Genomic DNA, 27406 nt, shown 5'->3' on the forward strand with positions numbered 1-27406 from the left:
GCAAAGACCCAATTTGCATCTGATGAAGTCAAAAGCTTATGCCAGCGTTTCCCAAACTATGGTCCGCAGCCCGATACCGGGCTGCGGGAAAAAAAATGCCGGGCCTCAGCGTGCCTGGTGGCTGCCGGCCCTTAGGCCGATTCGACCCATTGGGTCGAATCGGGCCCCGCACCCCTGCACCCGGAAGTGCTGGCGAGTTAAGAGCTGGGGCCCTGCTCCAGCGCTATGTGGAGCTGGGTCTCTCTCTGGCTCTGCCTGGAGCGGGCAGCCCTGGACATCCCTGCCGCGCGTGGCTCCTCCTCGCCACCTGCCGCCTGTGCGCAGCATTGCACGTGGGCGGGGAGGACGCCTGGGCGTGACGTGATGTGACGTCACGGCCTGGGGTTTTGAAACCCACGGGAGGCACATGGCGGGGACTGGCTGGCTCCGGGTTCGGCCTCTGGGGCCTGAGCACGGACCCGGCCCCGCAACATGCAAGGAGAAGGTGGGAACCGGCTCGTGTGGCGGCAGCGAGGAAAGGAGAGGGGATGGGGAAAGGGGTGGAAGGAGAAGGGGCTTGGGAGGGGAAGGCACCAAGGGCCAGGGGTGCGGGGGAGAGAGACAAATGCCAGGGGGCCAAGTGCAGACCATGAGGGAAAGGCAGGAGGGGAGGTGTCAGTGGGAAGGGGGACAGGGTGATGCTGGGAGAGGAGAGGGGAGGGGAAGGGCACTGGGGGTTGGAGGGGGAGGTGCTGGGAGAAGGCTTGAAAGAAGGGGTGGGCATGAGGAAAGTCAGGATGGAACAAATTGTGTGTGAGGGCACAGAGGGGCAGGAGGGGAATGGGGCAGAGACTGGTGAGGGGGTGGGTATTAGGGAAAAAGAGGGGAAAAGGAGGCACCAGGAGGGTGCAGGGCTAAGGAAAGGTGTAGGTGCCAGGGGATTCTGGGGTGAGGAGGAGGGGAGAGCTGGCCACCGGAAGCAGAACTGGACGGGGGAATCAGGGCAGGCTGGGGATATTGAGGGGTCGGTGGAAGCAGGGCTGCCGGGGGGTGTGAGGTTGGAGGCAGGGAGCTGGCCGGGGAAGATGTGGGCGGGGTGGGAGAAGTGGCCGCTGGAAGGAGGGCTGGACGCAGGCAGCGGGGCTGGCCAAGGGAGATTGGAAAGAGAAGCGGGGGAGAACTGGCTGCCAGGGAGGGGGTTGGGAGAAGTGGAGCTGGCCAGAGGCGCAGCAAGGGGAGCAGGGGAGAGGAATGAATCGGCCTGCAGGGGGTGGGACTGACCCGACCCCGTTCCCCTCTCCCCCCCCACCCACAAAGCATGAGTTAGTCTGGCACAGGGACTCTACTGTCGTCCCCCCCCCCCCCCCACACACAAGCCCCTCGAGTAGTTGTGAACTGTCTGGCTGGTAGACACACTCATGCAGCCTGAGCACATTTACCAGCCAGGCAGTTCGAAACTACAAACTGATACATCTAGTAATAATACAACTTACCTCCTGAGAAAATACCAGACATGTTATGTGTCTGGTATTTTCTCAGTTTGTTTTTTATGTGTTTATATTTTTGGGCTGCAAAAAGGAGAACTGGGAAAAAAAAGGGTTCCAAATAAAGTAAAAAGTTTGGGAAACCCTGGTCTAACCAGCTTTCTGTCTGTCTTACAGCCCATTTATCCAATCCATATTCCTTAACTTGCTGGCAAGAATATTGTGGGTGACCATATCAAAAGCTTTGCTAAAGCTGGCACTGGGAGATTTGGGAGGACCAGAAACAACTTATTGAATATGCATCATGTGATTAATGATATGCAAATATGCAAATGAACATTACTGGTCCTCCAAAAGTTCATGAATGGATTTACTGGTCCCTGTGTCAAAAAGTTTGGGAACCCCTGGCTTATGCCATTAAAGCTTATCCTCAACTACCGTAAATTAGCATATATAACCCATGCACGTGTATTACCCGCACCATGATTGTGTAAAAGAAGTCTTAGATAACCCGCATACATGTATAGCCCTCAGGAGATGAACTGCGGGTACTGTTAATGAACAGCACCTGTAATGAAGTGTTAATGAACCGCAGCTGATGATGCTGAGCAGTAAGTATGCTACAACCCTTATTGCTGGTATATAACCTCTTTGAACCACACCATTTTACCATTTATGTATTCCTTTAGTAGTTTTAACTTGTAATGAATTTTTAAAACGCATTTAAAACGTCTTAAAACTACTTTTTAAACATTCCTAAGCGCAAATTCTTCACAGCCGACTTTAAATTGTATGTTGTGACATATGCAAAGGACAATAGAAACAGAGCAGCAGGGAGAAAATATTCTGTCAACAAAAAGTCTGTTCAGGAGTGGAGAAAGGAAGATGCAGAGATTGAGAAATTACACCCTAGGAAAAGAGCGTGCTGCGGAAAGAAAGCCAAATGGCCAAATCTAGAAGAAAACCTGTTGAAGTGGGTTTGTGCACAGAGAGAGAACAAACGGGTGGTGTCAACGGTAGTCATACAGCTCAAGGCTCAATTTATGGCTATGGAACAGAAAATCTATGATTTTAATGGGGGCTTGGGAAATTGGGTGTACAGATTTATGCGGAGAAACAATCTGTCAGTTCACGCATAGACGTCTGTTGGCCAACGGCTTCCCGACGAATGGGAGAAGAAAATGGATGATTTTAAAACTTTTGTACATAAAGAAATTAACCAGCTGGGCTTGAAACCAAACAACATTAACAACATGGATGAGGTGCCCATGTCATTTGATATACCCGCTACTCGGTCTGTTGCGGAAACTGGATCGGAAACAGTCAGTATAGCAACCATCGATCATGAACACACCTGTTTTACTGTACTGTTGGCATGTACTGCAAATGGTGATTTTTAAGAGGGTAATGATGCCTAGAGAAAAACTTTTATCAAGTAAGAGTCAGTCTTGTATTTCTGTAATTTCAGTAAAACAAAAACTTGTTTAATACGCGGATGGGTATAACCTGCGGGGGGGCTTGTAAAACCTTGCATAACCTGCGGGTTATATATGCTAAAATGATAAATCTTGCCACGAGACTCCTTGTTGTTTTTGCTCAACAAAACGGGAGAAAATAAATCCATTCACTCACGTAATACATTTCTTGCTAGCTGTGGACTTGATCCCATCTTTCTTCTCTTGATGGTGCCATCATGTGCCTGAGTCAAATTGTTTTCCTTAAGAATTTCTGATTATTTTCTATTTAACTCAAATGCATTGACTAACCTGAGAAGGCTCTGGCTTTTTGCCTTTTTTCTGTCTGGCAAACTATGGTATCTTTAAGATGTTTTTAGACAAAAATGATATGACTTATTTTTCCTTCATTTCTCTTTTTCACTTTCTATCCAGGTTCGTATACTGGTACCTGTCTCTCACTACATTGTGGGGTCCCTTTTTGTTCTTTAGCCCCCACAGCTTAATGTGAAAAATTTTAAGAGTGACTCTGTTTTCCTCCCACCACGTCCATGTCATCTTGCCAGGAATTCCAGTTTTACACACTCTAGTTGTTCTTGTTGGCAAGTGTAAATGTAATAGCTAAGACCACCAGCCCCCAGAGCCTAACATAGCAGGGGGACTGTTATAATAATTAGAATAATAGCTGGAATTAATCAAGCAGTCAGCAGGAAAAATGGGCTTCTTACGAGAGCAGACACCTCATTCTGTGGAATGCGATAAACACGCAGCTTCTCTTTTCTGGCACAAGAGAGAGGAATTAACGGGAGGGGTAAATGAAAGGGGAGAATCATGAATCATACTTGCCAACAACTATATTGAATAGAACTTAGGCTTTAAGCAAAAGATTTAGAAGTCTGAAGAATTTGGAATTGTATTTTGGGAATTCTTCATTCTGCTGCTCTGTGAGCTACAGGGTAGAAACTGACAGACAGTTATCAGACTGTATCCATCTAATGTGACTAATCTACTTCAGAAAGTATAATTTTATAAAACAAAATTCAGCCATTATAAATTGTTCTCAGGCTGTTAAAATGTCAATACTGGATGTATATTACAGAGATGTGCAAGTTAAATTTCCCTTTCTTATGGAACTTCTCTGCAAACAGCCTGTAGATATAGTCCCATTTTAGCATTATATTTTATCTTTTCACTTGATGCTTTTATGTTCTGTGGTTCAATTGTGCAGTGGGCTAGATATCTGAGGTCTAAAGCCTTTTGTAGTGCTTCTACCATTGAAGAGAGAGGAGGAGTTAATTCCAAGTAATGTGGTGGGAGGTATATGATTGTCCTCTGAAATGCTATTATGTAACTTTTTAGCTGCAGATAAACTCCAAAGAGATTACCATTTCCACAAGGTACCTGAAATTCATAAATAATTTAAAAAATTAAGACTGTCAACTTATTGAAGTTAATTAAAGCAATTAACTGAAAACAGATGTGTCTCTATTTGAAATAATTGTGATTAATTGCAATTTTAATAACTATGTTTAAACTAATAGAATATCATTTGAAATATAAATATTTGTGGAAGTGGCTAAGACCAACAAGTTTGTTTAGCATAGGTTTAGCAGACCTATGTAACTTTGTTCTCACCCACAATTATTTCCAATTTGAGAACAACTTATACCTCCAGATCAGCGGCACAGCCTCTTTATGGCTGACCTAGAACGTTTCCTCAACTCCCGTCCCCTTTTACCCCTTCTCTACTTATGCTACATCAATGACATCTTTATGATCTGGACGCATGGCCAAGAAACACGGGAGACATTCCACAGAGATTTTAACAACCTACACCCCACCATCAATCTCAGCCTAGACCATTCTACACGAGAGATTCATTTCCTGGACACCACAGTACAAATCAGCAATGGAAAATTAGACACCACTCTCTACAGAAAATCCACTGACTCATAGAGTTACCTACATTCTTTCAGCTCCCATCCAGAACACACCATACGATCCATCATCTATAGCCAAGCCTTTCGATATAACCACATCTGCTCTAATCCCACTGATGGAGACCAGAAACTTCAGGATCTCTACCAAGCATTTATAAACCTCAACTACCCACCCAGAGAAATAAAAAAGCAAATTGAGAGAGCCAGACGAATACCTAGAAACCATCTACTTCAAGACAGACCCAAGAAAACCAACAATAGAACACCACTTGTCATCACCTACACCCCCCAACTTAAACCTGTCCAGCACATTATCAATAAACTACAGCCTATACTGGAACAGGATACTAAACTCCGAGAGGCTCTGGGAGACAGACCCATAGTCTCCTATAGACAACCACCTAACCTCAAGATGATTCTTACCAACAACCACAGGACATACCACACTAATACCAACCCTGGTACCTTCCCTTGCAACAATCCCCGTTGCCAGCTTTGTTCATATATTCACTCTGCTGATACCATTATTGGACCTAACCAAGTGAGTTATAAGATCAAGAATACATATTCCTGCGCATCCAGAAATATAATCTATGCTATCATGTGCCGAAAGTGTCTGTCTGCCATGTACATTGGACAAACGTCTCAGACACTTTGCCAAAGGATCAATGCCCACAAAACAGATATTAGACAGGATCACAAAGAAAAAACAGTTTCTTGCCATTTCAACCAGAAAGGACATTGTCTTAACGACTTGATTACCTGCATCCCGCTTCAAAGGCCTTTTAAGAATACACTTGAAAGAGAATCCTCTGAACTGTCATTCATGCTCAAATTCGACACCTTACACTTAAATTTGAATAAAGACTCTAATTACCTTGCCCATTACCAAGATAGCTTCCCCAATTATCACCTCTAATATCATTAGCTCACAGACATTTACCTCCCTCCCCTCCATCTCCCTTCTGTTCTGAAATGTGATTTGTCCTTTTCATATGTGTTCATTTTTTTAATTGTATCTTTTGGTATATATGGTTATGACAGTTGTCTTCCACTATTTGATCTGAGGAAGTGGATCTGGCCCACGAAAGCTCATCACCTAATAAACCATCTTGTTAGTCTTTAAAGTGCTACATAGACCTGTTTTTTGTTTCCGCTACACCAGACTAACACAGCTACATTTCTATCACTGTTTACATTTATGTGAGATAATGCTGCCCAGTTCTTATTTACAATGGTACCTGAAAGTGAGAAAAGGCATTCACATGGTATATTTGTAGTGGGTGTTGCAAGGTGTTTGAGCCAGAAACGTAAAGGTTCATATGTACATTCATGCTTCGCCCATCATTCTTCTAGAGGAGATGCTTCCCTGTGATGACACTTTTTTTTTTTTTAAATAGTGTGTTAATTAAGTTTGTGACTGAGTTCCCTGGGAGAGAATTCTGTGTTTCCTGCTCTGTGGTTTTACTGGATTCTGCCGTATAGTATGCGTTATGGAAGTCTCCAGTGACGATCCAGCATGTGGTGTTTGATTTAAGAAGACTTTCGCTGTGGATTTGACAAATATGCAAAGGGAGGTACCAATGTGAGATTTTTAAAGCTTGTTATAGCACTTGACTTAAGATTTAAGAATCTGAAATGCCTTCCAAAATCTGAGAGGCACCAAGTGTGGAACTTGCTATCAGAAGTCTTGAAAGAGCAACACTCCAATGCAAAGACTACAGAACTCAAACCACCAAGAAAGAAAATCAGCCTTCTGTTGGTGGCATCTGACTCGGATGGTGAAAACGAATGTGTGTTGGTCCCCGCTGCTTTGGATCGTTATTGAGCAGAACCTGCATCAGCATCGAAGCATGTGCTCTGGAATGGTTGTGGAAGCCTGATGGGGCATACAAATATTTAGTATATGTGTCATGTAAATACCTTGTAGTGCCAACCACACCAGCTCCAGGTGCATGCCTGTTCTTACTTTCAGGTAACATTGTAAATAACAAGCAGGTGTCTCTCTCTCTCTCTCTCTCTCTCTCTCAACATTTTTCCTGATGACTGACAGTATGACTTCATCTGCATCCACATGCCTCTGCCGCCCACCTCCATCCTCAGCTGCTTGCTATGGCCAGCCTCTGCACCGTCCCTTATGGGCATGCTCCAGCTTCCACTTCACACCCCGGGGGTGCTGCACCAGTGGGGAGGAGTTGCTGTGGCTGGGTCCCCTCCGCCATCCAAGCCCAACTCCCACCCGCATCTCATATACCATCTGATCCTGACACACATCTCTGGGCTGCTCCGTGTCCCTGACGCTGTCCAAGCCTGACCCTTCCTCCCCCTAGGGGTATGTCTACACTACCCCCCTACTTCGAACTAGGGGGGGTAAGGTAGTCATACGGAGTTGCAGATGAAGCCCGGGATTTGAATTTCCCGGGCTTCATTTGCATAAAGCTGGCCGGTGCCATTTTTAAATGCCGCGTGGCTACACGTGGAACGAGGTGTACAGCTAGTTCGGATTAGGAAGCCTAATCCGAACTAGCTAGTCCGTGCCGCATGTAGCTGCGCAGCACGGGGTCCGAACTAGCCGGCATTTAGAAATGGCGCCGGTCGGCTTTATGCAAATGAAGCCCGGGAAATTCAAATCCCGGGCTTCATTTGCAACTCCGTATGACTACATTACCCCCCCTAGTTCGAACTGGGGGGGTAGTGTAGACATACCCTAGGTTGTCCCATGTCCCCTCCGCCATTCGAGCCTGATTTCCCCCCTCCCCCCCGCTGTCCTACGACTACCCTACATCATCTGAGCCCGACCCTCCCCCCATCCCGGGGCTGCCCCCCATCCCTTCCACTATCCAAGCTCCGAATGTGTGCCCACTTATTCATTGATATGTGTAGTGTTGGCATGCCCCAGGGGCTGTCTGCTGGCAGCACAATGCAGTCCCAATCTGTTCAGTCTCTCTTCACACACAACCTTTCTGGGTCTGTAATCATTGTCGCTGCGTAGCTTGCAAACCTCTCCATGTCTGCTACATCTTTTTGGAGGTAGGGTGACCAAAAGTGAACATGGCCAGTGCTGCAGGTGAGGGCAAACTCTCCACTTACAGAATGGCAGACAAATTAAGGTTCTCAATTAATCATAGTTAACTCAAGTGATTAATGCAAAACAAATTAGCTAGATTTTAAAAAGCAGCGGTAGGCAATGCTTGAGCTATGGTGCTGGGAGCCACACAAAAGCAAGTAAATGGCCCCCATCCTTCCGAAGCCGAAACCCTGCACCCCAGCCTCCTCTCTCACAGTTCTACCAAGACCCTGCACCCCCACCTCTATCACTCACCCCCTCCTTCGAAACCTTGCACCCTCACCCCACTCACATACTGCCCTGTTGAGACTCCACACCTCCACCCTGCTCATTCACCCCCTCCGTCGAGACTCTGCACCCGCAGCTTCCTCACTCATACCCCCCAACCCCCTCACCCTTTCTGCTGAGACCCTGCATCCCCCCGGCCAGACACCCAGAGAGAGGGAGGTTGGTGAGCATAACACAACCCCCTAGTCTCCCGTAAATATAAAGAAACTTGTTGATCTGAATGGTGGACTGAACAAGAAGTAGGACTGAGTAACATTAGGCTCTCAAGTTTTACATCAATTTATTTCTGAGTGCAAGTATATACAGAAATTCTATCCTTGGAAGTTGCATTTCACAATAAAAGAAATAGAACTGCAACACTTGTCTTCAAATATTTGTAATCAAAATAATAGGAATACGGTGAGCACGGTACACTTTGTTTGTATTGGGTTATAATTGAAGTCAATGTAATTGAAAATGTAGAGATATCGACAAATATTTAAATAAACGGTATTCACTTATTGCTTAACGGTGTGATTTAAACTACAATTAATCATGATTTTTAAAAATCTTACCATTAACGTTTTTAATCATTTGACATCTCTAAAAAGAATATATATCTCCATCTGGAACCTTTACACAACTAATAAGAGATGGCTAGAGCAGCTAATAAACACTGACTTCATTCTTTTTGGCTTGCTGGTGTTTTAAATGTGCCTTCAAACACTTTTAGTAGAGAAAATGGTTTCCCTTTTAAGTTGTACTAAACATCCTTTCATTGAAACATTCTTGGCAGGTAGTATACATCACAGCTGAAGGGTTCTTGTCTCTCTTCCAGGCACACATCGACCAAGACCGAACAGAAGGTGTTTAATGATCTGTCCTTCAAAAATAGTTACTAGAGCTTTATTCAAAGACTTAGTAAACTTCAGACCTAGCAATCACTGCACATTTTAAATAATTGCAGTCATGAACTATGAATAATGTAATGGTTGTTTTTGTTAACAAGGCTACAGGCATTAAGGAAATTAGATATTTTTAGATCCCTTTTTCTGAGTGTGTGTGTGTGTGTGTGTGTGACATCACTCTGTGTCCCACCTCCCCCTTCCATGGTGGTTCCACCCCACAAGCCCTGGCCAAGTGACCACTCCATAAAATGGAGGGGGGGGGGCAGTGGCTCCGTCCCCAGCATCTGTCTGCCTTTGGGCTCTGTCCCCAGCCTGCCTGGCTCACGTACCTGCTGCTCCGTGTGGCCTGGGCCTGGTCACAGCTCTTGGGGGCCGTGCTGCAGGTCTCCCCCATAGTGAGCGGCTCCAACGTGTGCCGGTGACCAGGGGCCAGGCCCCTGTATCAGGCATGCTCTCACAGGCCTGCCGCAAGCTGGGCAGGTCTTGGCCACACTGCACACCTGACCCTTTGGTGACAGCACATTTACATTGCACCCTGGCTGCTTCCCTGGCTCTCCAGAATGGCTGCTCTGTGTTCCAGGCTCCCTGGGCTTGCCACAGAGCAAAGCTGCCCCAATAGACTGTGCAGAAAGGCTGGACTGGAGGCGGGCTAGGGCTCCTGCTGCGGGGGCTGGGGCTGTGCTGCCCAGCCTGGTGATGCTTCTGGTGGGGAGGGGGCATGCAGCTTGTGGGGGGGAGGAAAGGTGTTAGGGTGCATGTGGGGATGGGCGATGCAGTAAGAGGGGATGGTGGGGGTGAAGGGGATATAGGAATGGAAGCAGGGGGATGGGCAATGTAGGGATGTGGAGGGGGAGGGGCTAGTGAAGGTGGGGTAGGGATGGGAGAAGAGGTGTGGACAGTATGGGGGTGAGGGTGAGGGAGAGGGGCAGCGTGGGGTAGGGAAGGGAAAGGATTATGGAGGATGGCAGGCTAGATGGGGGGAGAGCATTTGGATACAGAGGCCCGCCCGGGGAGGGGTGGAGGTGGAGCAGGAGTGGAGGAGGGTAGAGTGACTTGGGGCCATGGAGAGCACAGTCAGGCTCAGTGCAAGATTAACAGGCTCTCTGGCCGCGAAAGCATCCATCTGTGAGAGGGGGGTTGGTGAGTATAGGGAGCAAGGGGTGTAGTTGAAATCTAGATCTAGATCCAGTGTGTGCACACACTTTTGCATCTAGCCATTTTCTGTGCATATAACCCCCAGTGTCTGGAAATAACCCCCTGCTTGTTGATGTACATTAAGAGACTAGCTGAATCAGTAGCAGGAACTGATACACGTGACTTGGGTGAAACACTGGCCATATGCATTCAATCCATGGCACGATGATTATGCAGAAAACAGTGCTATTATTCTGTTATGGGTTCACAGTTAAAATCAGTCAGGAAATGCAAAAGTTTAAGGTTCCAATAATATTACCTTGGTTGCCTTGCATGGCCCTGTGTTGTGGAGTACATTTTACTACATAAAGACTAAATAAATGATTTTCTGTCACACTTGATCACCAGTATGTGATGCATTGCATTTATTATGAGTCTTTGATCAGCTCACCTGAACTCTTGTCTACTGTTTCATTAATCCCGGCACTATTTCTAACACTTAAAATCTCTGAGCAGCCTCAAATCGCTGCCAATCTCCCCTCCCCCAGCCCAGCCACCATAAAATACTATCTTCTTTCTCCAAAATGAAGAGGTTTCTCAGAAGTAACTCATCTAAGCCTCAGGCAGGCAATCTTCAACCCTCAGTTTGAGATCTTGTATCTCAAAGCTAGAAACTGGAGTGTAATAGTATTGCAAAAAGGAGAGCGTTTGTTTTCTATTGAGATATCACTCACTTCTAGCCTCGAAGGCCTGAGCAAATGAGTTATGCATTGTGTATAAAAACAGCCAACCCTCAAAACATACTCTTGTTATTTTTGTCCTGTTCTTCTATTGTTCACCTAATAGTCTAAACTCCTTAGAGGGGTTTTGCCGCCTCTGTATTCTGTGTAGTGCTTAGTATTGTCCCACATCCACATTCCTTCACAATAGCTTTTATGAATTAGGAAGGGCATGGGGAATGCAAAGACCATCTGTACTAGACTCCTACTTCATCAAATGTTTCAGTAATAAGAGAGAAGTATGAGATATTTCTCCCACTCAGTCTGAAAGGTCTCCCTGCCACTTAGCAATCTCCATTCAACCATGCACTCCTGTGGGATTGGATAGTCACCATACTGCTAATCTAACCAGTGATTCTCAATCCCACACACCCAGAAGATTGAGCATTTAGTGTACCTCTAAAACCCATCCAAGCCCCCCTGTGCTGAAGCTAGAATGAGGGACCCAGCACCTGGGAAGGGAAATCCAGAGATGGAAGGAACCCTTAAAAAGCATAAAGGGAGCAGTGTGAAAAAAGTAATTTGGCAAGTATATAGCAATTTGTGTGGGAGTGCCTTCACTGTAGCTGAATGATAATACAACTGTTAGTCTTGATATCATGATGGGGTAAGTTGAGTCACAAAATACAAAACATTAGGAAATTATTTTGTATAAGACAGATATGGAATAGGCATGTCACTGCTCCCTTTCAAGAGCATACAACCTATAGAGGCTGTCCAAAACTACACACCTGGGACTAGGGTTCTCTGCAAGTATAGACAAATCTGACCAAGAAGGGTCACTCAGTGAAACTATTGCTGTTGGTCGTGGGTGTTTTTTAGGGCAGAAGGAACTTCTTTTAAGTAGCAGGTGTTTCAGAATATCTCGAAGGAGGGTAAGCCTGACAGAACTTACATGCTCATTAATATGAGAGAGGATCTGCTGTTAGGGGAACAGAATTGTACTGTTCTCAGTCTTTGGGGAGAGGACATGAATATTCTTGGCAAAAATATAAAAGCCCCAGTGTTTGATACCTGGCAAAGCTGAAGGTGCAAATCCAGAGTAAGTTGTGTAGGGTTTTTTCCCCGCAATGAAACTGCTTAATAAATGTAAGACTCAATTAGAGCACGCAGAGGATGAAGCAGATGGTCTGTTCTGTGCAGTGAGTGCCATCTGGAGAGGGTTGCCCAGCTCTTTGATAGATGGCTTGTGTCCTGTGGTTGGAAAGAAATATTAAGGTCATGCTGCTGAGGTCTGAGGACCTCTTCCAAAGACTAAATCTATCTCTAAGTGACAGGGGAGTAAACTAGAGTTGGTCTGTTGTCATTGTGGAAAGACTAATATAGTCCCTTACCTTCCACAAACTAAGGAACAGCTGAAGGGAATCTATGTGGTTTGCGACTTTGTTTAAAAAAAAATTTGCTCTGACTCATAAGAATAGTTGTTGTTATCCATGTGGCAACATGATTGAAACATTTAGGCACTGTGAGGAACCTTGGATGTAATTAGGGCCCGGGAGCAAGGAATCCTACGATTGTAGTTCTTGCTGCCCTTTCCTTGTTGTGCCATCTTCAGCAAACTACTTAAGCACTTTGGGCCTAATTCTCATCTGTGAATTAGTTCAGCTCCATTGATGCTGATCCACCAGTTTACACCTGGAGAGACTTTGGCCCTTCACGTGTGTGTGCTATGACAGAAGGGCTTCCTTACCCCAATGGGATATTGTGAGGATTAATTTGCCTGTAGAGCACTTTTGAAAAAACAATATATAGTAACTGAATTTAATATTTGGCAGGGTGAGGTGAGATTAAATAGAGCTTCCTAGAACAGAAATTATAGACTCTTCTATAAAGCTCACTGTGGACATTAACCTGCAGAACTAATTTACCCTTTTATGAACATATCTAAGCTGTATCGTAAAGGATGGGCTCCCAATCAATCTTCCTCTATTTTTTCCATCCATGTGTGGAATAAATTTTGTGTACTAAGGCATGTCCAGAGGTGCACCACCAATTGAAACATGCTGCTGGCTCTGGGCTCTGTAATCAGCTGGTTGGCATTTGACTGTCTCTTGGGTGGCTGCCCAAGTGCTCAATTTACAGGCAATACTGCTCCCAATAGCTATAGGGATCTGCCAAAAATGTAAGGTGACTTTTGGACCACATTAATTTGCTTTGCATTGTTTCTGTATTTTTTCTATCTCTATCTCTATCAAGGTTCCAGTGACTAATGTAATGTTGACATATTTCTTTTCTATCCTGTTGTGTATGCTCTTCAAATTATTATTTTGAGATATATGAAACTCAGAGGAATACAAAACCTTTTCTGTTGAGTGGCGCTGTTCAGTACTTCAGGCAAAATTGGACAAGAATGTGCTGTTCTCTTCATCCTATGTATGCTGGATTTGAAGATATACACGTGTAGATGGGCTGAAAACAGATTTTAATCATAAGCCGAGACTGAGACTATTAGGGGTAAAATGTTGGAATTTGTTTTATGGCTCTGTTGTCACGGACCAGTGGTTCCTGTAATTCTAGTTATACACTGATAATAAAGTGTGACACCTTGATTTGTCAGTAGCTAAAAATGTTTTTTAGAAAAACTGTAGCCAGGACAGTTACTGGAAAGTAGCCTTTCTTTCCTTGCAGAATGGCTTACAGAGCTTGACAGGTATTTTCTTTCCTGGTGGGAGCTTAAAGTTGGGCCAAGCTACTTTTAGAAACTTTTGTCAACATGATGAAATCTGAAGTTGTTTGTGGCATATAGAAACTTTAGTAAGAGCTCGTAACCTGATTTGTGTCTCTGAAAATTCATACTTAATCAGTTTGCAAGAATGACGACATTAACTTACATTAAGTTCCAGCTTTGGTAGATGCATTATGTCCACAACAAATGCTAAAGTTTAATACTGCAATATCATATTTGTGTGATGCTTACTTTTATTTTAAACAGTTACTGTGTTCCACTTCAGAGATGGCTGCATTTCTGAGGTCCTGTATACAGGCAGTCCCCGACTTACGTGGATCCGACTTACGTCGGATCCCTAGATACGAACGGGGTGAGGCAACTCCCGCACATGCGCAGCAGCATTCCCGGGGCTCGCTCACCTGGGTCCTAGGATCCTCCTCCTCCTCCTCGGGCCGGCTCCGACTGGGGTCCCGCAGAGCTGCCGGGCAGAGGAAAAGTGCCTCCCCACGCCCGCTGCCCCCCCCCCCCCCCCCCGCGACCTCGCATCCTGCACGCCTCCCCCCTCCACCCCTGCCAGCAACAGGCTGCCCCCTCCCCTGAGCAACAGGCTGCCGAACAGCAGACAAAAGCAGCCTCTCCGCCCCTCCTCCCCCTATACATGCTGGGCTCCCTGGGCAAACAAAGACTCCACCAAAACAAACAAAGTGCTGGCCTCATTGTGTTAGCAAAAAAAGGACCCTCCTCCTAGAACCCTGGGTGGTGTGTGGAAATAAAGCTATTAGCTCAAAGCATGGTGCAGAGCTGTTTGGTATTTGATGAGTTACTCCTTTAGTCCTGAGTTTGTCACAGGGACAGAAATAGATGTGAAATCTTCTGAACAGGGGAACAGACAGCAAAACAAACATTAGAGGGGAGTTAACCTTTCCCTATGCTATCCAAAACTAAAAAAAATGTTTGGCTAGAGTTTCCCCTACAATATGTACCAGTTCCGACTTACATACAAATTCAACTTAAGAACAAACCTACAGTCCCTATCTTGTACGTAACCCGGGGACTGCCTGTAGTTGTCACCGGTTAAATATTTTGATCTTCATTGTAAGGAAGACATTACATATGTATTTGTGTATATAATATTGTTAATGAATGTAAGTACTCTTCAGCAAGTATTTCTTATCTTGCAACAGATTTGTATGCTAATTTTCCAATATTTTATATCTTGTAGTTGTAAGCATCAGTGAAAGGAAACCATACAGCTACATGTAGTCTTTAATTTTAGCATTGGAGTGGTTGAATGAAAAAACCTGCAAATATTAAAGATAAAACAAATCCCCCATATCTGAGTCTCAAACTTCATATTTAGAGCATAGAGTAGTATCACTAAATGACTGTTCATTCATCTGTAGAATTGGAGAAAGTCATTGAAAGCTGTTGTAGCTTTAAAGTATTAACATTTATTGTTATAAATTATTCCGCCAGTAATGCTGCATTACTGAATTTTAAGACATTGCTCATCTTAACTTCATGAGTCTAGGACATAATTTTAATTCAATTGTACTCCATAAAATGGACACCTCAAGGATATTGATGTAATCAGGTTGAGTGAAAACTCATTTATAATGCACAAACATCTTAAAATTCCCTTGATTTTTTGTTAACTTGTATTGCTACTAGAAATAATGCTGGGATTTTAGTAAACCTAAAAAAGGGGGGAAACTGCAGCATTTATACGGTGAGCAATCTCTTCCAAGGGCATTGACAACAGTCATTGCAAGAGATTAAAGATGGTTGGCAGTTCTCTGTTTCTGCAGAAAGGTGGGGGTGGATCCCTTGATCCTCCACTCTTCTTTCTCTTCCAATGTGGAGCAGAATTGTGGCCTTCAAGTATCATTAACATATTTCTCTAACTCTAGTGGATCAAGAGCAGCTGCTAAAGTCGAGTCAGAATTGAAATTTGAGTATGGGGATCTAAGATCATAATCAGAATTTTAAAAAAAATATTTACTCTTCAATGACATTTAAGGGTAGGAGGAATCATTGGACTTGATAACTAATACTCATGCTGAGGCTCAGGAGGTGCAAGTGGCTTTTTAATGAGTCTGCTGTGGGTTTTTGTAACATACAATATTAAAATACTAAGTTAATTAACAACCAATCAGGATGCTTTTACTATGTTGTTAATTGATGGTAGTTGATAAATATACAGTCTACCCACCAAAATGGGTTGAGCCTTGTAGTGCACATCTAAGCAGACTCATAGGTAGAAAACAGATTTTCAGTTTATGAAATATTATACTGATAAAACCACCAAAAATTAGATTGTTACCAAATTTGAAAGTGTATTTATTTTTATATTCTAGTTCAGTAGTTTACCTTCCCAGCCTCCAGCTCCCGTGTTCTTTTTTTTGTTCTTTTTTTAAAATTGTTTTGATTCACATTGGTATTAAACAGACTGCTGTTTTCCATCTAACACCTGTTATGTTGGACAGCAATAATAGCAAGCAATAGCTAAGCTGTTTCATAAACTAATGCAAAATAATGACTAGTTTATAAAACAACTGATTGGAATCCGACGAAAGGCAGGATTCTAGCTTCCACTTTGATGCCTGTGCATTGATGGAAAGTCGGTGGCATCTTAATGACTGATTTTGCACCAATCAGACCCTGATTATTCATGCTGGCAGTGAGTTTATGAGGTTGTGGATGAATGGATGCTATAGATGCCATTAACTGTAATAACGGGGAACTTCTACAACAAAGGCATGTGCTAATAAAATCAATTACTGTTCTCATAAAATATGTTTAATGGCTAACTTGAATAACCTTGTACACGGAAAGTGTATACTGATGGGATTTTATTAAGATTTTTCTATTTGTAATTCACAGAGCAGCTGTTCATACAACTAAAGCATGTCTATTGGAACCCTCATAAAGCTGCAGGGTTTTGAATAGCAGGTCTTTCTGGTTATTTTTATTTGTGTGCAGTGTGTGCATGCTATAGTTACATGAAATATTCTAATTTCCATTACTTAGCTTACCAGTTTCCTAGGGCAGGGTCTGTCTTTTTGTTTTATGTTTTGAACATTACTTAGCATGGTGGGATCCTGGTTCATGATTAGGACTCTTAGGCACAACAATAATACAATTATTAAACATCTCCTCTTTTTCAGATGCTCATAATTTTCTGGAAAAAAATGCGTTTAGGCTGAAGAATCCCAGGTTTGTCAACCCAAAGATAACTGAAAAGAGCTGGCCTGATTCAGCTGAGATGTTTTAAAATAAATAATACCAGCATGAAAACATAATGCCCCCTCCCAAATGCTCTGATTTAAATTTTGCTCTAGCGCCAACCTTTGAGTTATGAAAGGAGCGTCAACCTCTGTTTGTTTTGTAGCGTTTAGCAAGAGAAAAACTATCAAGTGTGAAGAAAATTGATTTATTAGCTCTAAAGTTATGTTTCCATTTGGAGTATTTGGAGTATTTATGCACATGTAAAATAATTTTTCTGCATCACTATAGTGATTTTAGAACATTGGATGTCAGCTGGATTCCTCTAGCTTTGTTATCTTTAATTGTTTAAATTTGTAACTGCTGAGGCATTTACAAGCAGTTTGATACTTAAGGTTCTGATCCAGTGCCTGTTGAAATCAGTGGAACAACCTAAATGTTACTCTCTCCTTAAGTGAGGTGCTATCTCATAGTGCGGTATTTTGATCATATCCGCTTGTTAAGGTATTGTTTCAGCTCTGTAAATTTTAAGTTTGTACATGGACACGTAGGTATTTCATAGTAGATCTTGACGAAATTTGTCGCTTTAAAGCTTTAAAACACTTCTCAAATAAATATTTTGTTCAAAATTTTCTGGGTTTCTTTTTTTTTTAAATGGAAAAAAATGAAGTGTTAGCTTTCTCTCACTTCCTTTTTCTTATCCTTTTTCCCCACTGGAAGAATCAGGTTGGAATGGGAGGAAAAAGAAGGGGAAATTTTTGTTACATTTTTCACTAAAATAACAAAAAAAATGAGGAAATCTTTGAAAAATAATATTTAAAAGATATCTAAAACATTCCCATTTTTTGACCAGCTGCATATTCTGGTATATTTAAGTAACATAAATGGGAAATAGATGACTGTTAGTTTAATCTAGTGTTATAAAAATATGAGATACAAAATAGCAGAGTTAGCGCTGTGTTAGAAACCATAACTTTTGACCTCGCCCTTGAATACTTGATTTCTCAACCTTAATAGTGCATTAATGTATTTGCATTTAATTTCTAATATAAATTAATGATTTCCTAAATATTCTGATTGGGGAATCACACTTTCTTTTGACATCCGTTTAAACGTTGCTGTGAATATTAATGTCAAACCTTATTAGAGAAAGGACTTTTTTTCTGTAGCAGCACCAAAAACTGATTGAGTGGTTGATTTGTTGTTTATATTTTCTGTTTCATTGTAGAAATTTTTGGTGCTTCCTTACAGAAGCACTTCACTTTTGCTTTTGTGCTGTTTGGTCATATTCCTCTTCAGCCTCTTCAGGTTTAATATGAATTTCTAGACAAAGCATTATGTTGTCTTTATTTTTCTGTTCATGTTTATGCTATTCTTTTGTCTGAGAGCGAGTCTTTTCAGAGCACAGTGATCTAGTGCTATAGTGTTATTCATTCCTCCTTTCGTGACAACTTTCTTTTACACATGGAGTGCCTTTGAGCTTCCCACTGGGGGGTCAAAATCTGTCACTGGGACATAACTCTGCATGTTGGGCCTGTAGAATTCTGTTCCTGGCCAAGCCACTGATTTGTATGTGGCATTGGGTAAGACATTTGATCTTTCTGTGTCTGATTGCCTGTTTGAAAAATGTGTCCAGTGTTGTTTACCTGACCCAGTGGAACATTTTGTGGCCTTGTTTGTAAAGTGCTTTGTGATTATGAAAATTGGTACCATGTATATGTATACAAAGTATTTATTTCATTGTTCATAACACCGTTTAAATGACATCCTAAAGTCTTTTAATTTTGACATGTGACATACTTTGGAGGGGGCATCATGAAAATTTGGTTCATGGAGACTTTGGGATAAGAGGATTTCTGCTGAACTGAGATTTTACTGAAGCCTTCTTTCAGTAAATGACTTTTTCGCTTCAGGGGGACTCAACAGAAAAGATTTTAAAAACAAAACAAAACCTCCCCAAGAACTGTCAGACTTAGGTTACAGGACCAAAGTTTAAAAGGATAAATCAGCTTTGAGTTAGCCATTTTTTTATTATAAAAGAGGAAAACCATTGGTGGGACCCTCTTTCTGGATGATGTTATGGTATCCTCTCTCACTGAGGATATCTCTCCAGGGGAGGGAACTCCAGTCATTAGGAAAAGGCAGATGTTAGTAATGGGGGTTTTATCAGAGGCTGGGAATGAAAGACAGGAGAGGGATTATGTGATAATTACCTGTTCTGTTCGCTCCCTCTGGGGCATCTGGCATTGGCCACTGTTGGAAGACAGGACACTGGGCTAGTCAGACCTTTGGTCTGACCCGGTATGGCCATTCTTATGTTCATTGCTAGCTCAGAAGTGCAAGGATTATACTCACTTGAAAGGTTTATCAACTCTTGTGAAGGTTAAAGCTGAACTGCAAAACAAAAACAAATATTCAGTAAGCTCATATTTTGTGGTAAATGCATTCTCACCCTCCATCCTCTACACAAGAGTGAAAACTCACCTTTTTTGTGACCCTGCCCCCCGCTTCTGAAATTTTAGTATTTTCAGCTTTCAGGGATAAGTGAGTAGTAGGTGCTGTATGTTTCACTTTCCCAGTATTGCTCAGTATTGCTTAGGGTGACGTGTGTTTCTGTTAGTTTTTATATTACTATTCAACTGATGTATTTTGCACACATCGAGTAATCGCTGAGTGTTGTCCATGGAGTTTGATAATAAACACATGCCTTGATATTGTGAATCTGAGCAAAATTCTATTACAATGGATAATATGGCTGAGATATCTATTGATTTGAGTTTGGAGTCTAGTATGGTCTGCATCCTTGCCTTGTGTAGATTTTTCTGCAGCAATCTTTTATAATTAAAAAAGAAAGTTTCATCCTCTGAATGTAAGAGTAAGTCTTTAGACTGATACAGATTTTGGAAACTGAATGTAAGCTGGCCTTTTAAATACAAACATGCATTGTACTCATAATTGTGCTTTAAAAATCTGTCCTGCTGTGGTAACTTGATTTTCTTTAAAATTCTCACTAGAGAGGCCCAGCAAGCTTAGTACAGTAATTGGTTTCTGATTTGCATGTGTGCTCTGTGTTCCCAGGAGTTTTTTGAGAACCCTGCTTTTCGCCCTGATGGCATGAAACTCTACCCAACTCTAGTGATCCGTGGCACTGGCCTGTACGAGCTCTGGAAGTCTGGAAGATACAAGAGTTACTCTCCAAGCACCTTAGTGGATTTGGTGGCTAGAATTCTGGCTCTCGTGCCGCCATGGACGCGAGTATACCGTGTTCAGAGGTAATTTTTTTGTGGTGGGCTCGTCTTGACTGTGCAATTTTGAATCTAGTAGGATCTTAACCACAATATTTATTTTTGTCTGTCTCAATCCATCACTGCCCTAAAGTTTATTAAAATTGCTGTCAGTCAGTGGGTTCAATTGAATAATGTGGGGCACCAGAGTTGCAGATTTCCTCTTGGCTGTGGAAAAGGCCTGTCTAGCCAAACTCTTATTAATGAATTCGTGCAGCTGTTGATACTTTCAGCTCAGGGATCCTGCTTTCCCTCCTCAGGGAGGGCATAGGGGTCAGCACTATCACACTGAAGTAACTCCATTCATTCTTTTCGGATTATATCCTGAGAAGAACTAATGGGCACCTCCTTCCTCTCATTTCTTTTGTCCTTCTGGGGATGTATCCTCTCACCTGTCATCTACATTTGCATGCTGTCCCTTGGGGAGATGAAGCAGAATGGATGGAAATGGCAGTAGCATGCAAACAGCACTAAGCCATATTTCTCCAATGGCCTAGTTTAAGCAGTGTATACGAAGAAGAAGCAGCAGCTAAAGTTGAATCCTGAAAAGAGGAAGTTTCCCACAGAGTGTGTCTGCTTAGTGACCCTAAATTCCATGTTCTCCTGGACATCTCATCACTTTTGGATATCCACAAAGCCACAACCATGAAAAAAATCCTCTTCTATAACAAGACTTCAGATGCCTGACACCATGATTCACCCATTGATGACTTCTAGGCTTCAACATTGCCACACCCAGGAACAGAACTGGCAACCATAAAGCTAGCTAGTTGACAACATAACAGTCCATCTGTTGAATAGCCCAGGTCTGGAGAGCTTAATTACCTTGCAGTGCTCTGCTTGATGCACTGGTTTCCTGAAGAATACTGAGTCCTAGACAAGGTTTCATCCCTCAGCTTCCAAATCCTCTATAGATGTGGGAGCAAGGCATCCTGTGACCGTTGTTCCAATGGAATCTGATTGAACCCACGACTGCTGGGTCTTGGATTTTCAGCCCACACAAGGAGGGGATCTCGGGGCCTCAGTGCTGTGGTAGGTGCCTGCCAGGGTTCGGGGTTTCAAGAGGAGCAGCCCTTCAGCCCTGAGTCCTGGCAGGTACCTCCTGTGAAGTTCCAAGATCTGCCTATGCACTGGGCTGAAGCCAGAGGTGATGCATGGGAGGAACACATGGGGTCATATGTTTTTCCCCCATTCCCCTAGTTTTTGCCGGGGTTTGCTGGCCCCACTCCGTGCACAGCAGCTGCTGGAACCATCAGTTTGGGAGCTGTAGCTGTGAGAAGCTAAAGCTGCTACCTGTCCCTGGAGAGGTGAAGCAGCAGCAGCCCCTCCCTGCAGCTCCCATCTGATGGCTGATGCCTGCCCATGTACTAACACTTGGGAGAGCTGCTAACACCTGCAGGAAGGGTAAGGCCACTGAGGGTAAGGGGTGTGTGGCTCAAGCTGTTTCAGGGTCTGAACTTTAAATTGTGGCCACCCCTCCTCCTTTCAGCAGGCATCTGTCATCTCTGGCAGAAGCCCATAGCCCTGCCCCCTCCTCCTGACCACAGCCTGCTGAAGCTCCAGAGTCTCTCTTCCTCCTCGTCCCCAGCCTACTAAGTGGAGAATGGGGAGTATCAGGAGCTCGGCAAGCCTCACTTTGTCTGTAAGAGCCACCTATGGCTCATAGCTGCATTTTGGCCACCCCTGCTGGAGACTTAGTGCTAGAAAGTGTCAGTTGGTTTTGTTTGTGTTCTTGTTGGGAAGAACACAGCAGCCTGGCCCTTTGGAGCCGTTTCATAACGGTCAGATGAAAATGCTGTTCTCCTGTACTGTGTTTGAAGTCTGTTGTCTTGGCTGTATGATGCCTTAGTTACTCTAAGAAATTAGATGAATAAATGAACTAGCTAGCTAGTTTTCATTTGGTGTGCGAGAGAGTAAGGGGTGAGGAATTTTTCAGAGCCCCTTCTGCTTGATAAAAAGTTCTGATCCATCGCAAACAAAGCGAGGGCAGGAAATAGTATTCACAAAGCTTCTGGTGCAAAACCCTAATACTGGTAAAAATGTTATTAAATGTATTTAAAGTGAGTTTGGTACTGGGATGGAATGAGAGCCCCGGAGCCTAAAGCCCTCACTAGCATAGCCGGTGCAGCAGCAATGCAAACTCTCCCTTCCCTTTTTTGCCTGTGTACTTCTACTTGCAGGGATATCACCTTTAACATTGAGGGTCTCCATGGCTTATTCAGACCTGGGTGCCTGTGCTGAGATTGCCAAATAGGGTGACTGTTAATGATGGCTTTTGTGACACACATTCTTAAAAAACTGGATTGATACCTGTTAATACAGTGGTCCCCAACACGGTGCCATTTTTGTGCGCCTGCCAAGTGCTCGGGGCTGGCCTGGCCCTGGGCACGTGGTGCATGCGCTGTGCCAGAGCCGGCCCTGGCGCATGGTAAGCGCCCGCCCTGGGGGCGCCGCGAATTGGCCGCTCGTGCTCCGGGTGCGCGGCGCTTGGAGGGCAAGGGGGGAGCGCCGGCCCCGGGCGCACGGCGCTTGGCGGGGGAGCGCCGGCCCCGGGCGCGTGGCGGGGGAGCGCCGGCCCCGGGCGCGTGGCGGGGGAGCGCCGGCCCCGGGCGCGCGGCGGGGGGGGCCGGCCCCGGGAGCGTGGCGCTTGCGCGGGGGGGGCGCCCCCGAGCACGCGGCTATGGGGGGGCCGCCCGCCCCCTGGCGCCCGGCAGGTGAACGGCCACGCCCCCTGGTACCCGGCAGCCTCTAAAGGTTGGGGACCACTGTGTTAATACATTTCACACAGGTCACCAGACAGCTGTCAGATAGCACTGACTTCTAATCTCTATTGATCTAAAGTGGATTAGACTAACAACATTCACAACTCCCTGAATCATCTTGTCTACTCTAGGTTTATTTATGTGAGATCCTGTTCTTTAACATGCTGTTCTGTATGTCATTGTTTGCTAAATAATTATACAGGTGAGGAAAGAGGTTTAAAAACTCATTAAGGAGCATGTTAAAATGGGGTTTTGAGATCAAACTGTTGTACATTTTGTACAGTTTAATACTCTTTTCGTGGTTTACTTCTTTGTTTTTATATCTCCTATTTCTCTAAATAAATTCAGAAAGTTAGCAGGCTTTGGTAATGCACATGACTAGCAGGCTTGTCTTTGTCATCTTTGCAAGACTTCATGGGGGTGTGTTTGTGTTTGTGGTGTGCTTGCTGCTTGACTGAAAGATACTGTGTGGTTGGTTTGTTGGAGGGACCATGTGCTGAGCCTAGAAGCCTGCTAGGCTGTGGAATCTCCATCATTGGAGATATTTAAGAGCAGGTTAGATAAACATCTGTCAGCAGCAGGTTAGATAAACATCTGTCAGAAGGATCTAGATGGTGCTTGCTTTTGCTGTAAGGACAGGAAACTGGACTTGATGACCTTTTGAGGTCCCTTTCGGTTCTAGTATTCTGTGCTTCCATGATTCTAACTGCAGGGTCTCAATGTGTAGATGAGACTGAGAGGTAGAGAGAAGGGGGTTAGATTTATTCAGAACTGGGGAAACTTTTGGGAAAGGGGCAAGCGTATACAAGAAAGATGGGCTCCAACTAAACCAAAATGGAACCGGATTGCTGGTACTTACAATTAAAAAGGTTGTAGAGCAGTTTTTAAACTAAGGGCTGGGAGAAAGCTGACAGGTGCAGAGGAGCATGTAGTATAGGCAGAGACATTCCCTAGAGGAGGATCTATTAATGGAGAATTCTGTCATCCTGAAGAGGAGAGGATGGAAGATGATAAAATTCAGGAAACCCCCGAGTGGTGACCCCTCCCACACTTACAGCCATTTTCGGCTCGCATTTGCGAGGACACGTGACGCCTATCGTAAATGAGGGTTCAAGTTACGACACCCCCGACTTGCGACGGTTCCCCAGGAACCGATCGTGTTGCAAGTCAGAGGCTGCCTGTACATCTTCTTTGGTAGGTAAGATCTGATAAGAAACAGTCAAATGAAAAGGAGTCTCATTCAAGTACATCAGATAATGGCAGATAGCTAGAAAGTGATAAGTTTTTAAAGTGCTTATGTACAAATGCTAGAAGACTAAATGATAAAATGGGTGAGCAGGGTGTGTCTCGTATTAAATGAGCAGGGCTTGGCAAAGTGCTGATTCTACTCGCCTGTGGTGAGTAGATTTCAGCTGGTCGCTCCGTGTGCCCCATTCACCGGCGCTGCGCACATGTGCAGTGCCAGTCTGGCGAATGCGCGGTGTGGGGCTGGCGAGTAGCTCTCGCTGTGGTTTGTCAAGTCCTGTAAATGAGGATATTGATATAATATGCATCATAGAAACTTAGTGGAATGAGTATAATCAATGGGACCTAGTTATATCTCCCTCCAGCGAAAGAATCTTCAAAGCAGTTTGTTACACACCAGGAAGGAGGCCATTGCTGCCTGAGTTGGAAGACCAATTGTGATATTCTCTGGGAAACTATCCAACTAGGGATGTGAAAGGTTAACTGGTGGGAGCTGGAGCAGCTCCCTGCCTGCTGCAGCAGGGGGCTGCTCTGGCCCTGTAGTGCCTGTAGGCCAGCCAGGCTGGAGCAACCCCCCTGCCCACCCCATCTTTAATTGGTTAACCAGTTAAACACTATGTTTAAGCAGTTAACCTATTAAATGGGATTTTACATCCCTGTATCCAACACCAACAGTTTCTTCTGATCTTGAGGTTCCAAAACCTGGGCAGATCCCTCTCTTTTGAGGAACCCATCAGGCAGTGAGGCACCTCAGAAAATGGCAGTGCTTGAGATAATTACTGAAGGTAATTCAATAGAACTGCTGTTCCAAGGACATGCTTATCCTTTATCCAAAGTACAGGTGGTCCCCGAGTTACGAACGCATCGACTAATGACCGTTCATCCTTACGACCAACCTCCCATTAAGCCGGTCCCCGAGTTACAAATGCGGTCACATTTAAATGAATGGGGTCCGACTTACGAATAGATCGAGTTACGACAAACTGTTTGGTACGTAACTCGTTCGTAAGTTGGGGACTATCTGTAAATTAAATCAACCCTATCAACAGGACCCTCCTAGCATCAGAAGATGAAGGGTACAATAGTCCATCTGTTACACACTGGAATGATAGAACTAGTTCCACAGAAAGTCAGATATTTCGGAAAGAGCAGAGGATTCATTGTGGTAACAAGTTTATGGGGAAATCAGTATTTCAACTGGAAATACTGAAATTCATTATTGCAGCATTGTCTTCTGTGGTATATTTATGCAAAACGGTATTCATGATTTTAATGTACTTTTATAATGTTAGGTCATTACAAACTGGATTCTTGGAGAATAAGCCAGTAATTGATGTGAAGACTCTCTGACATGGAGGGTCCTAGAATGAAAATTGACATGAATACCAGAATTTTCCTTTCCCCAATTCTTGAGTAGGATGAATATGAGAATAAAAACACATAAATAGCCTATTTCCCAGCCATGCAAAAAGTCCTTTCCTGTTGTAAAAACCAATCATGTAGCTCTTTCTTCCACATTGCCTCCAGCTGTTAATTGGCTTGGCCATGCTCTACTTCACCCAAAACTACTGGGCTTTGAAATGGGAATTAATTCAGAGAAGTCCTTTGTTATGCAGGAAGTAAGATTAGGTGATGACAGTGGCCCTTCTGGCTTAGTATTTTACTAGATTAACCCGGTGTTGCTTGAATCCTTAACTCAATTTTTGTTTTCTGGAAAATAAAATTAAAATGTACGTGCTTCATTTAAATAATTGCTCTGGGGTGGGGCTGGGTATAAGAGGTTCAGTATGCAGGCTGTTCTGGGGAGTGTGGACTACCTCTGCCCTCTTTCGCTGCAACAGCTTGGGGCCAGGAGAGAAGCACTTCTATATGGCTTCTTCAGCTCCTGCGGGCCTAGCCGGTAAAGAGGTGCATGTCCTCCTGCTGGGACAGGTCCAGGTTCGTCTGCCCCCGTGTTTCCTAGCCAGAGTGAGGAATGCAGCAAACTGCACTTTTCCCTGCTGAACAGTCAGCAATGTTCCCATACAAATCTGGGAGAGGAGTTTCAGCTTCCCCCACCCTCCCTAATAGGCATCTGGTGGATGGGAGGATAGGTGCTGGAGCACTCCTAGAGTGGGGGGTGCCCCCAGCCAGCTGCTTTCACCTGCCTGGGTTATTCTGTCTCTTTTTCTGTATGGTTTTGAGAAACAATCTCATTCCAGGCACATCCCATTGTCCTGGCACAACCAAACCCTGACCTTGCTTTAAGGTACGATAAGAGGAAGCTGCACACCAAATTTGGTGCTCCTAACTCTTCCTGTTTAGGAGGAGTTCTTAGATGGACAGATGGATGAATGGACAAACTTTCTCAAATATATAGTAGATGAATATGGTTGTTGTGACGTAGTGGGGGTACTTGCTGGGCTGTGGTGACCCCTGCTGTCTGGAGCAAGACCCAGCAGGGAAAGCCTCACTAGGCAGAGGTAAGGCCAAACTGGTTGAACCAGTGGCCAGACACCCCCCATGGAGAGGAACAAAGGAAGGTGGAATGCTGCCCTGGCTTGGGGGGCAGGGCTGGAGGAGGCTGGGTTAGTTCCTCGCTGGAAGGCAGGGTATAAGGAGCTGGGGAGGGGGCTGGGACTCCCCTATCTAAAAGGGGGGGCACTGAGGCCTCTTAGCCCCAGTTCCTGTAACCAGATTACATCTGTGCTGCGCTGTGCTGGAGGAGCAATAAACCACCCTCAATTCCACTGGCTGGTGCAGTCTGTTTGTGCCATTTCGGAGTGCAGGAGACGGGGAACCCCCAACGCGCCGTCACACTGGTGTCAGAAGTGGGATGCACTGCACCCCGTGGATGAAGCTCCCAGCGGCAAGCGACAAGGCGCCGTAGAAGCAAGAGCCCTGGAGCCAGGCATGCTTGAGGCAGAGCGAAGCGGTTCCGGGGAATCGTGGGGCGCTGCAGCACTAGACTGGTGAGTCTGCACCAAGGGGACCAGCGGGCAGATGGCCTACGCCCAACTCTTGAAGGCAGAGCTGGTGGGGCTGTGCAGAGAGAGGGGCTTGCCTGTGCGGAAAGCAACCAAGGCCCAACTGATTACCCAGCTGGAAGATAATGACCAGCCACAGGGCCAGGATCTTGTCCCCAGGGGAAGCAGCCAGACCCCCCCTGAGAGTGTGTCAGGCTCAGAGAGGGGGAGGAGCGCTGGAACCCAACGGAGAGATGAGACAGCG

General features: G+C 44.6%; 1 protein-coding gene across 1 annotated transcript in view; it reads left to right on the top strand.

Moving 5' to 3' along the window:
• ELP3 (elongator acetyltransferase complex subunit 3) overlaps positions 1-27406 on the top strand; it is a 157034-nt gene that overhangs the window by 77552 nt on the left and 52076 nt on the right. The window contains exon 10 of the mRNA XM_075923284.1: positions 19984-20177. Coding sequence (XP_075779399.1) covers positions 19984-20177 — 194 coding nt within the window. The remainder of the gene's footprint in view (positions 1-19983; positions 20178-27406) is intronic.

The sequence above is a fragment of the Pelodiscus sinensis genome, chromosome 3 (assembly GCF_049634645.1).
Source record: "Pelodiscus sinensis isolate JC-2024 chromosome 3, ASM4963464v1, whole genome shotgun sequence".
In the NCBI taxonomy this organism is placed as follows: Eukaryota; Metazoa; Chordata; order Testudines; family Trionychidae; genus Pelodiscus; species Pelodiscus sinensis.